Source organism: Jaculus jaculus, chromosome 3, assembly GCF_020740685.1.
Source record: "Jaculus jaculus isolate mJacJac1 chromosome 3, mJacJac1.mat.Y.cur, whole genome shotgun sequence".
Taxonomy (NCBI): domain Eukaryota; kingdom Metazoa; phylum Chordata; class Mammalia; order Rodentia; family Dipodidae; genus Jaculus; species Jaculus jaculus.
The window spans coordinates 108,688,448-108,700,560 of NC_059104.1; the positions used below are offsets into that span (position 1 = coordinate 108,688,448).

The window sequence follows — 12,113 nt, forward strand, 5'->3', positions numbered from 1 at the left end:
TGGTGGGGGCTGAGCACCACCTGTCATATACACCAGCTACCCCATAACGTGACACAAGGAAACACAGCTTACAAGAAAGCTACATGCAGAATATGTAGACTTTTCTTCAACATACTGGGCAGCAATACACACACACACACACACACACACACACACACACACACACACATTTAAACAAGCTGGGCATTAAATTACATTACACCTGTAATACCAGCAGTTGGGTAGCTGAAATGCATCATGAAACCCTGTCTTGAAACCAATAAGCAAATAAAAAAATTTTTAAAGACAAAAAATAAACAGAAAATCTTTTTCTTTCTTTGTAGGGTTTGCATCAGGTCAATCATTTACAGATAATTTAAAATTCCTCCATGTAGACCAGCTGACAGAAAGCTGGAAGAAGCCATTCTGCATCCAGTTCAATGGGAGAAAGAGAAATCACCAGTGAAGATACTCAATAGTGGACACTGCAAGCCTTATATTTGGCCAGCCAGGTCAAATGAGCCAAGGGGTGCAATAGTGGCATGTCTGTCATGGTGGAAACCAATTGCCCTCTAATTGGACTGGAGGCCCACTCCATGGAAGGGAATATATCCCTGATACTGAAAATTTAAAACAGGGATAGTCATGAGCCCTAGGGGTGTAATGTCTGCTGCTGTCTGGCTAAATGTATATACTATGCTTATCAAACTGCCCAGTAAGCACTTCTCTTAATGTTCATACCCATATATTAATGCTACTCTCACTTTTGGTAGAGAATCTTCTCTTTTTGTATGGCAGTGACCTTGGGATGATTCAGAAGGCATCATGGTGCTAGAAAAAAGTGACAGGAGTGCTCAGTACTGCAATATCTCTGTCACACCTTTCAAGGCTCAAGGTCTATTGCGGAAGAGGTGGAGGAAAGAATGTGAGAGCCAAAGGAAGGGTGGGACTCCTTACAGCATGTTCCCCAGACACAAAATGGCCTAGATATCCATTACCACACAGTGTCTGACACTACCTACACAACACCATCATAGTAGGAGGAAAAGATCATGACATCAAAATAAAAGAGGGACTGAGAGGGAATATGATGGAGAATGGAGTTTCAAAGGGGAAAGTGTGGGGGGGAGGGTATTACCATGGGATATTTTTTATAATCATGGAAGTTGTTAATAAAAAATTTGAAAAGAAAAAAAATCCAATGGGATAATTGGGATATGGTATAAGTTTGGGAGATGGAATATAATTTGAAACAGAAACAGTACATCTTTGTTAGTATTTTAGAAAGTCGTTGTGTTTCCATGCCTTTTTTGCCCTCTGAAGGTAGGAAGTCAAAATTTCGGTACCCCACATACTGCTGGACATGGGGGCTCATGCCTGTAATCTCAACAACAGGAGTTGAAGCAGGAGAAGTACCATAAGTTCAAGACCAGCCTAGACTACATTGTGAGCTCCAGGTCACCTTCAGCAGAGGTGTGAGACCCAGTTCCAAAAGTCAAATGAAAGCAACAAAAACCTCACATACAGTAGCCCCTTATCCTTGTGGGAATGACACATCCCAAGACCCCTAGTGGATTTCTGAAAGCACAGACAGTACCAAAACCATATATGCTGTGTTTTTCTTGTTCAGGGAGACCTATGATAAAATTTAATTCATACATTAAGCACAGAGAAATATTCTCAACATCAATTAATAATGAAATGGAACAATGCTAATATATTGTAATAAAAGCTATGTGAATCCAGACTTTCTTTCAATGATCCAAGCTAGATGAGGAGGGAGAGCAACTGTGTTTACACTGGCAGGGGAGAAAGAGCTACTGTACTTTTATTGGCTGGGTCCAAAAGTATAACAAGTATATCTGGTGAAATGATGAAGCCAGCCATTTTATTTTTTTCCTGAGGAAGGTTACTCAGTTGCCAGTGTCATTTCTGAGTTAAAACCAAAGCATAGAGCTGTGAATAATGGCACATATCTACAGTCCCATTATCTAGGAGGCTGGCACTAGAGAACTGTGAGTTGAACTTAGTCTGGACTATGTAGTGAGTTTGAGGCCAGCCTACACTATACAGCAAGGTCCTGCATACAAAACAAAACACAACACAACAAACCAAAGCATCCAAAGCTTTAAAGTGGAAAATAAATTAACTGACAATTGAGTGTTTTAGAACAACAGAAAACTGTCTTTTGTAAACAGGGGTTGTTTATTTGGTTACTTTTTCTCTGAACAGTATTTTGGAAATTTTTTTTTTTAATTTTTTATTTATTTGAGAGCGACAGACACAGAGAGAACGACAGATAGAGGGAGAGAGAGAATGGGCGCGCCAGGGCTTCCAGCCTCTGCAAACGAACTCCAGACGCGTGCGCCCCCTTGTGCATCTGGCTAACGTGGGACCTGGGGAACCGAGCCTCGAACCGGGGTCCTTAGGCTTCACAGGCAAGCGCTTAACCGCTACGCCATCTCTCCAGCCCAAGTATTTTGGAAATTTAAACCACAATTTTCTAAATCTGGGCCTCTAGTTCAATCGTGTGTCTCTCGTAACTTTATTAATAACTTCACTATTGGCTTCTGTGTTGGATATTCAACTATGTACTTATTATAATGAGAACAATAACTAAAATTTTATAAATGAAAGATAAAATTACATAATGTGAATACTATCTAAGGGGAAGAGAATAAAACAATGATTAATAGAAATAGAGCTTTAATTGATTTAAAAGTTAACATTATGGGGCTGTAGAAATGGCTCATCAGTTAAGGTGCTTGACTACAAAGCCTAATGACTCAGGTTCAATTCCCCAGTACCCAGATAAGGCCAGATTCATAAAGTGGTTATTGCATATAGTTTGTTTGCAATGGCTGGATGGCCTGGCATGCCTACTCTCTCTGTCTCTTTTTTCTCTGTCTCTCTCTGTTCACACTAACTAAATAAAAATATTTTAAAAATTAACATTATGATGTGGAAGTATTAAACATTGTATATCTTAAAAGAAATTTAAATAGTTTGTGAATGTAAAAATATGTATCTCCTCTAAATCACTTCACTGACTGTTCTCCAGAGCAGCAAGTGTGGCAAAGTGAAGTCCTCAATGGCTTCAGCAAGTTGAAACTTGGAGGTTGCCCTCACAAGTCCTGTCAGTTCCTCTGGGGCTTAGAGGCAAGTCTCCTGAGTCAGAAGATATTTTGAAGGTTGATTTTATATTTTGGAAGATCATAACTGTCAGAGGACTAAACCTTGCCTGATATGAAAAAAGCCCTCAAGATTTATAATACACAATTTATGTTAGCTGTCTTGGTTGAACACCCCTCTTAAAAATTCTTGCTCCCTCATGTTTAGGATTCTAACCAAATGTTGCGCTCATGTTCAAATTTAAAAATCAAAAGAAATGCTTTTTATTTTAGGAAAGTTCTGAGGTCTAAATACTGGGGTTGGTTTGTCTTGTGTTATATCCTATAATGGCAGGGTTAATAACTACGTGTACACGCTGAGGCAGGGGGATTGTTGTGAACTTGAGACGAGCCTAGGTAACAGTGAGTTCTAGGATAGCCTTTGTTATAGTGTAAGACCCTGTTTCAAAACTACCAAAAGTAAAAAGAATATTAAAAAATAAAAATGAAGCATATATTTACCAGTAATAATGATCATATTAAGATAAACGCTGAATCTCTCACTTATAGCTTGAAAGTTAAATGTATGCAAAGATGATATTTCTGAGTTGTGTTAAACATACGCTTCTACTTGAATTAAATTAGTTTCATTTCTGCATACTGTTTCTATGTTTCAGTAATCTGGTCAAGAAAGTTACAAGTCATTTTTGGTATCTAAGCAGAAGTCTTCAGGTTTTAATTTTTTTTTCCATTTGGCTGATGGCCAAAACACAGACCAAGAACAAACGATCACAGGTCTCTGATCTTCTCCCACCAGCTTTTGCCGAAGCGCAGCATGAGCTCAGCACGTTCCTTTGCTTTCCCCAGTTCACTCATGCTGCATTCAGCCATAGGAAACTCTCCTTTAAAATAAACAAGCACCTAACAGACAGGTTACAACACAAATCCCAGATACACCACACACATACTTGTTTTCTCCTTTAAAGAAATAGTTCTTAGGCATGAAATACTTTCCAATCAGAAATCTCCCCAGAGACAGAATTTTTAGTGTCTCAGAAGTTTTTAAAAACAAAAGTGACTCACCTGTTGGAAGAGTATTTCCTGACAAGTCACTCTGGTAGCACAGTCACCTAAGCCTACATTTTGTTCAGCTCGTCATTATTTCATTAGACAGAAAAGATCCCTGGTGAAAGCTGGAAATAAAAACCTTCCATCCAGTTGAGGGGAGGAGGGGGAGGGGCGGGCAGGGCCGGGCAGGGCAGGCTCGGCCAAGAGAGGCCTCATCTCCCGCCCACCAACCTCTTGCTGCCGCCTGTGACGGCGACTTCTGACACCTTGGACTGAGCACGAAAGGTTTGTCAACACACGGAACACATCACGTGCCAAGCCAACACCTTAAGAGGGTGGGGAGCTTTGCAACCAGGAAGACATGCTGAAAATATTCAGCAGTCAGCTTGACTGCAAACACAGCCTGGCTTGTTTTCCCCAAAATAGTCCAATGACAAGAGTCAAGTTAAACTGATTTATGCAGCATTAAACCAATGAGGAACCATCTGCCACCATGCCTACAGGGCTCCAAGGCACCCTCTCCTCAGCCATATTGAAGTCCTGGGCACATGCGCTGGGGTCAATATTTCCAGTAACTAAATTCATTTTTCCTTGTTTCACAGCCATTTTTTCTACTCTTTTCTTTGCCTGATACTTTCTTCATCTTTAAATTTAACTCCACTGATAACAGTTGGACACCCACCCACCCTAGAAGAGTAGTTTTGATTTAAACATACCTTCTCAGTTAAGGCAACGGACTATGCTGCCCTTGGCACAGAGAAGCAACTGTTAATAACTATTGCTCAAAATTTAACCCCTCATTCACCAAGTCCACCATCAGGGACGCCTGCAGGTCTGCAGTTGCCTGCCAGTTGGATCTCAAGTGATCCAGGTTTCACAACCTCCCAGGAAGTCTGTCCTCATAGGAGGGAAGGACCATTTCCTCCACCCTGATGGTGCTGACTAGAATTCTAAGAACAAACAGTAAGCAGTCTGTATAGCAAACAGGCCCTGCGCCTTTGTTATGGGATAACTAAGAAGTTGTCACAGCATCCAAGTAACTCACCCTTTCTGTCTCTGAGATTGAGGCTTCAAAGTCTCCTTCCCAGATTTTCTGAATGAGAACAGGGAAGCAAATGATGACCGGAAGCTCATTCGAGAAGGAACAGACAGTTTGTGATTTGCTGGGGCTTTAGATCTTGATGCTTGCAATTCCATAGGATCTGGGCAAAAAAAGTAAACATTTAAAATTTTTTGAATATTAAGAGATGGGCTGGAGAAATTGCTTAGTGGTTAAGGTGCTTGCCTGCAAAGCCTAAGGACTCAGGTTCAATTCCCTAGTACCCACCTAAGCCAGATGCACAAGGTGGCACATGCATTTGGAGTTCGTTTGCAGTGGCTAGAGGCCCTGGTGCCTCATTCTCTCTCTCTAATAATAAATAAATAATATATTTTAAAAATACCTAAGAGATAAAAATGCTTATTGATGGTGCCTTTTAAAATAATATTTTATTTATTTATGAGGGAGAAAAAGGCAGATAAAGAGAGAGAATGGGTGCACCAAGGCATCCAGCCACTGCAAATGAACTCCAGACACTGTGCCACCTTGTACATTTGGCTTATCTGGGTACTGGAAAATTGAACCTGGGTCCTTAGGCTTAACAGGCAAGTGCCTTAACCACTAAGTCATCTCTCCAGCCTTGGTGTGTTTTTTTTTTTTTTTTTTGTTTTGTTTTGTTTCTTTTTTTCTTTTTTTTTTTTTTTTTTGAGAGCGACAGACACAGAGAGAAAGACAGATAGAGGGAGAGAGAGAGAATGGGCGCGCCAGGGCTTCCAGCCTCTGCAAATGAACTCCAGACGCGTGCGCCCCCTTGTGCATCTGGCTAACGTGGGACCTGGGGAACCGAGCCTCGAACCAGGGTCCTTAGGCTTCACAGGCAAGCGCTTAACCGCTAAGCCATCTCTCCAGCCCTTGTTTTGTTTTTTTAAGACAAAAATCTTGCTATTTAGCTCAGGGTGGTCTGGAACTCACTAGGTAACCCAGGTTGGCCTCAAACTTGAGCTCTGCCTGCCTTAGCCTCCTTAGTGCCAGGATTATAGGCATTTAACACTATGTAACTGTCCTGGCAGGATTGAAGATATTCTAAAGAGACATTTATACTCTCCCTTTGGCTACCAGACTACTGACACAATGATTTCCATTGGAAATTTCTCCAGGAATCTTATGCTTAGAGAAGGAAAAGGATGATCCTGGATGAGGATACTATCTCACAGAAAGACATCGAATACAGTTCTGACAACTGGTTAAGACCATCTTGCAGGAAACAAGGAAGCCAAGATAGTGATGGGCTAATGGTGGGTAGGGCCACTACTTGACCAATACTGTTTAATTGTGCATAGCATCTATTTAAGCTACAGTTCATGTTAAGAGTCCAAAGATGAATTTCAGGTAGAGAGGTCACTGGGCCTTTACTATTATTTTGTCTCCTTTTTTGAGGATAAGTGACCAAGCATTGCTTGTTAGGGATGCAGGGCCAGCCTCTGCCCCTAAGGATTCTGGTATCAACCACGCCTGGCTTTGAGATAAGTTTACTTGAAAGATGGAAGCCTTTGCTGTGTTTATCTCCCCCTTCTGTACAGGCTAGGAACAGAGGAAGCATCCTCACATGACCATAGGAAGGAAACTAATTTCTGCCTAAAATCTTCACGAGTAAGCAGGGTGTTTTCAGTATGTGCCATAGGCCACAATTCTGGAGATGACTCACATCAGCCATGTGGGTCCTCTCACCAGAACATTCCATTAAAAGATGAGAAAATTGAAGTTTACAAAGAACAAACAATCTGAACAAATTCACAAGTACAGAGGCAGAGTGGAGATTTATCACAGGGCTTTTGACATCCATAATTGCTATGCTGCCAAGACATTATTACTGTAAAATTTCAGTTCATTCTTTGTAGCCCATACTACATTATGAGACTTTCATCCCTCATAGCAGTCCTGAGCTATCAATTGGCTAAACTGAAGATCTACTGAGCCATTGTCTATGGTACTATGCCACAAGGAAAAGAAAAGATAATTGAAACCCAAATTAATTTTTCTCACCATTTTTTGCCATCTCCTTCCTTAGCCTGTATGTAAGTGGTGGTTTTAACATTTGGCTAACATCTGTTTCATTACAAAACTTCTTTCTTTGAATTTCTTCAAACCATTCACCAGTCACTCCTTGGAGCCATCTGATATCCCTCTTTGTCCTTTGAAGTTTGCTGAAATAAAACAGAGATATCGGTAGAGTCTTCAGGTTCATTCATATGTAGTATAAACACATGTGATGAGCTAAACTTTACCTACTAGGAAAAAATGGCTTTAGTTGGAATATTCTTTGGATTATGGTGCCCATACTTATAAACATTCTGCTGTATATGATGACAGCCTAAAAAGATCTTACTAGTAGTTAAAATAATCATAGAGTCAATGTCAAGAAACCAGGTTGAGCCATGTGCTAAAACCTGACCTATAAAGCAACTAAATGATAGATGTTCTAATGGCATGTAGAAACTAGAATATTCAGGTTCCAATTACTCATTCACTCACTCATTAATCCATTAAATGACTATTGAGCAATGTTAATCACCTAAATATTCATTCAAGTCTTATGCAGGCAATGGGAATTAAATAGTGAACATAACAGATAGGATCCCTGTTTGTCCGTCTAGTGGTCAAAGATTAAAGCTAACATGTAGGAAACGATGGAGTGGAATGGTTGTAGATAATGGAATTCTTTCCACACAAAACACAAAAGGTCATGAATAGCACAGGGGTGATGCTCAGGCTGTAAGGACCAGTGGACTTTGAGAAGAACAGCAAAGGCCACACAGAGCACAAATGTGTCCACTCCATGCTTTCAGAACATCAGGCCTGAAACCCTAACATGACTTCTTGTTCCTTACCTACTTGTCTTTCAGATGAAATCTGCCTTAAGTTCTTAATTAAGTCACCATTTACTGTGATTCATTACTTTTTTTCTCCCAAAGTAGATCATTTCTCTGTATTTCAGAAGGGCTGTATTGTTTGGCGAGGACTTTAATCCACAGGGATATGCCCCTGGGTGGAGGTAGAAGGAACAGAAGAAGTTGAAAACCATGACGGTGCTTATGAAGTGGTGGGTCTTTCAAAGCACTGATGGAAACTCAGGCTTGTTGTGTCCAAGCTCAAAAAGTTCTGATGTTTGAGAAAGTGGTTTCTGCTACTGGGCAGCTGTACATTCTTACACAAGATCTTCTGGAAAGGACATATGTTAAGATATGTGTGTGTGTGTTGTTTTGACAAGATTTCCCTATATAGCTTAGGCTGGCCTCAAACTTGTGGCCATCTTCCTGCTTTAGCCTCTCAAGTGCTGAGGTCATAAGTGTGAGCCATCACACCCAGCTTAGTGTTTGGCATTGCTGAGAAGATGGTAACCAAGTGTCTGCAAAGTGGCTACTTTGGAGTTAATGCCAGCCGACTGAGATGGCTGTAATGCACTCCTGCTTGGGGCTATGATACTGCTGTTTTATAAAACTATTCAAGGAGGAAGCCAGAGGTCATCCTGCCCAGACTTGCATTTTGGAAAGCATCAGGCAGCAATCATGCTCAGCTGACAGATTTGCATTGGTGCCTCTTACCTGTTATTGCCACCTCATGACATCTGGTCACTCCTGTCTATGTTGCCCCTCCCTTCCCAACAGAATAACAAGACCCCGAGTGCCTGCTTGGAACAAATGCTAGGTGCATCTAATTTACCATCTCACTCTCTATTGTCTCTTATTTGTGCATGACTTCCACTTCCTCAGAACCCTTTCTAATCATTGGCTTCCCAAAAGCCAACATGGCCCTCTTCCTCTCTTGACATATCCACTCTTATTTCAGCAGCTGCCTGATTTAGGAGGTTCTATATAAACTTCTATAAAGATTTTTTCCTCTTACAGGCTTGATGTGACGTAGTCTCTCTTGTGAAAATAATCACAGTTCTCTTAGTCCCACCTCAAGCCCTCATGCTACACTTGCACACATATATACCACCAATTTGTCTTTTCTTTTTCTTTTTAAAGATTTATTTTTATTTACTTACTTATTAGAGACAGAGAGAGGAAGAGATTGAGAGTGAGAATGGACACACCAGGGCCTAAAGCCACTGCAAACGAATTCCAGATACATGCACCATCATGGACATCTGGCTTACACGGGACCTGGAGAATCAAACCTGGGTCCTTAAGCTTCACAGGCAAGTGCCTTAACTGCTTAACCATCTCTCAAGCCCCACTTTGTCTTTTCTATTTTGTGGCCAATGGAGTCAATGAACTGTATTTCCCTTGAAGACTCAAACACTTTGACTCACATACTATTCCAGGAAAGGATAACCCTGCAGGTGGTAGGCAGAATTATACAGACAATGTAAAATCCTGGTAAAATGCATACAATATAAAATGAAACAGAAAAAAAACAAAATATCATGTTTTATCTATGATTATAACTATGTAAAAATGATGTAACCAGCTGGGTGTGGTGTGGTGGCTCACGCCTATAATTGCAGCATTCAGGAGGCTGAGGTAGGAAGATTGCCATGAGTTCCAGGCTATCCTGAGCTACACAGTGAGTCCCAGGTCAGCCTGAGTTAGAGTTGAGATCCTGCCTCAAAAAGATAAACAAGGGCTGTAGAGATGGATTAGCGGTTAAGCACTTGCCTGTGAAGCCTAAGGACCCCAGTTCAAGGCTCGATTCCCCAGGACCCACATTAGCCAGATGCGCAAGAGGGCGCATGCATCTGGAGTTCGTTTGCAGTGGCTGGAGGCCCTGGCACACCCATTCTCTCTCTATATATATATATATCTGCCTCTTTCTCTCTATGCCTGTCACTCTCAAATAAATAAATGAAAAAAAAACAAAAAAAATTTTAAAAGATAAACAATAAACAACAACAATGAACATGATGGAATCATTTGGAAACACCAGGGAAAAATAAAAACATCTAATCTTTTAAAGTAGAATAATTGTGAGTACTATTTCTTAAAAAAAAAATAGGGCTGTACTGCTTAACAACTTTTCTACAAGTTGATCCTGACCTTCAGGAAATGAAATGAATATGAGGAATTACCAATCTGAAGAGCTACAATCTTTTCCAAAAGGAACCAAATCATCCTGATGTCACTGCAAAGTCCAGGTCGCATGACATACTGGCAAAACCAATTTTAGAGGGTCAGGTCCCAAATGGTCACAGGTTTTAAGGGAGTTAAATCTTATGTTCATGGTGGATGAAGAAAAGAAGATAAAAATGAATTTTGAGTTTTCCCATATCGCAAGGCTTTGTACCAGGGTGATTATGTGTGTCAATATCAAGGAATTCCTCCCGGATGGTGGTGTGCCCAGAAGCCACAGATTGTTATGACAAAAATTTCAGTGTGAGGAATGGGAAACTTTCCAGGGAGTTGCTGGGCAGGGAGGCCCCTGATACCTCCAAGTCATTACAAGTTATTGCCAAGGCTCTAGCTTGTCCACAAGAGCTAGATGGTAAGAACCTATTGCTGAAAAGTCCATATGCTTGAGCTGTAGATCACTGAGAAATCAGTCTGGCTAGCCTGGGCTACATATAGAGACCCTGTCTTAACAAGAAAAGGGGGGTCTGGAGATAATGGTTTAGCAGTTAAGATACTAGCCTGCGAAGCCTAATGAACCAGGTTTGATTCCCCCGTACCCACGTAAGCCAGATGCACAAGGTCACACATGTGTCTGGAGTTTGTATGCAGTGGCTGGAGGCCCTGGTGTGTCCATTCTCTCTGTCTGTCTCTTGTCTATCTCTGTTTGCAAATAAATTAATAAATTAAAAAGAAAAGTTAAAAAAATAGGGCTGGAAAGATGGATTAACAGTTAAGACACTTGCCCGCAAAGCCTAACAACTGGTGTTTGATTCCCCAGTACCAACATAAAGCCAGATGCACAAAGTGGCTCATGCATCTGCAGTCTGTCTACAGTGGCGGCAGGCCCTGGCATCCCCATACTCCAACCCCCTCTCTCTGTCTCTCTCTGCTTTCACACAAATAAATAATCAAAATATTTATGAAAATTGTGTAGCAGTCAGGTTTGTATTGTTGGCAGAAGTCACCCAACCAAGAGCATCTTGTGGGAAAAAAAGGTTTACTTTGGCTTACATGCTTGAGGGGAAAGCTCCATGATGGCAGGGTAAACGATGGCATGAACAGAGAATGGACATCACCTCCTGGCCAACATCAGGTGGACAATAACAGCCAGAGAATTTCCAATTGCTATCAGCTGAGGAGACTAGCATTCAGAATACCTAAGTTTATGGGGGACACCTGAATCAAACTACCACATTCCACCCCTAGCCACCATAAACTGATAACCACCCATGATGAAAAATGCAATGCATTCAGTCCATCATTAAAAGTCCCCATAGTTTTTATAATCCCAATGATGTTCAAGCATCCCCATAGTCCAAGGTCTTTTAACTGAGCCATAATACCAAAAAAATCCCCCCAAGACCCATAATGGCACAGAATAAACACTCACACTGCAAAAGATGTAGAATTGGGCATAGCAAAGAAATATTCAACCAATACAAAATTTAAAACAACCAGGGCAAACATCAAACTCTGTAGCTCCAAGTCCAACCATGCTAGTCAATGACAAGTCTCCAAGACCAACAATTCTAACCAGCAACAAGTCTCTGCAGTTCCAATTCTGCCCCTCCAGCTAGGCTATTCACAGTCCTGGAAGCCTTCATTTGGGGCCAGCTGCTCTCCTCAGCAGTGGGTTTATGGTCCTGGCATCGCCACTGGGTCTCCACTGAAACCCACCATTCATCCTCACAGCTCCATCAGGTCTCCATGCAGGCATCCAGCAAACCTGCTTCACACTGCTCATGGCCATTTCCAAAACACAGACCACATTGCAGATTCAATGACCCTCCCTTTCCTGCATTTCTT

At 41.3% G+C, this 12,113-nt stretch overlaps 1 protein-coding gene across 3 annotated transcripts in view; it reads right to left on the reverse strand.

The window, feature by feature from the left end:
- Exph5 (exophilin 5) overlaps positions 1-12,113 on the reverse strand; it is a 91,870-nt gene that overhangs the window by 26,448 nt on the left and 53,309 nt on the right. For 2 of the 3 annotated variants that reach the window (XM_045145810.1, XM_004652951.2), the window contains exons 2-3: positions 7,240-7,400; positions 5,203-5,359 (exon numbers count right to left, since the gene is read on the reverse strand). In XM_045145810.1, coding sequence (XP_045001745.1) covers positions 5,203-5,359; positions 7,240-7,400 — 318 coding nt within the window. Of the gene's footprint in view, positions 1-5,202; positions 5,360-7,239; positions 7,401-12,113 lie in introns of those variants that run through there. The other variant, XM_045145812.1, reaches the window with a different exon arrangement.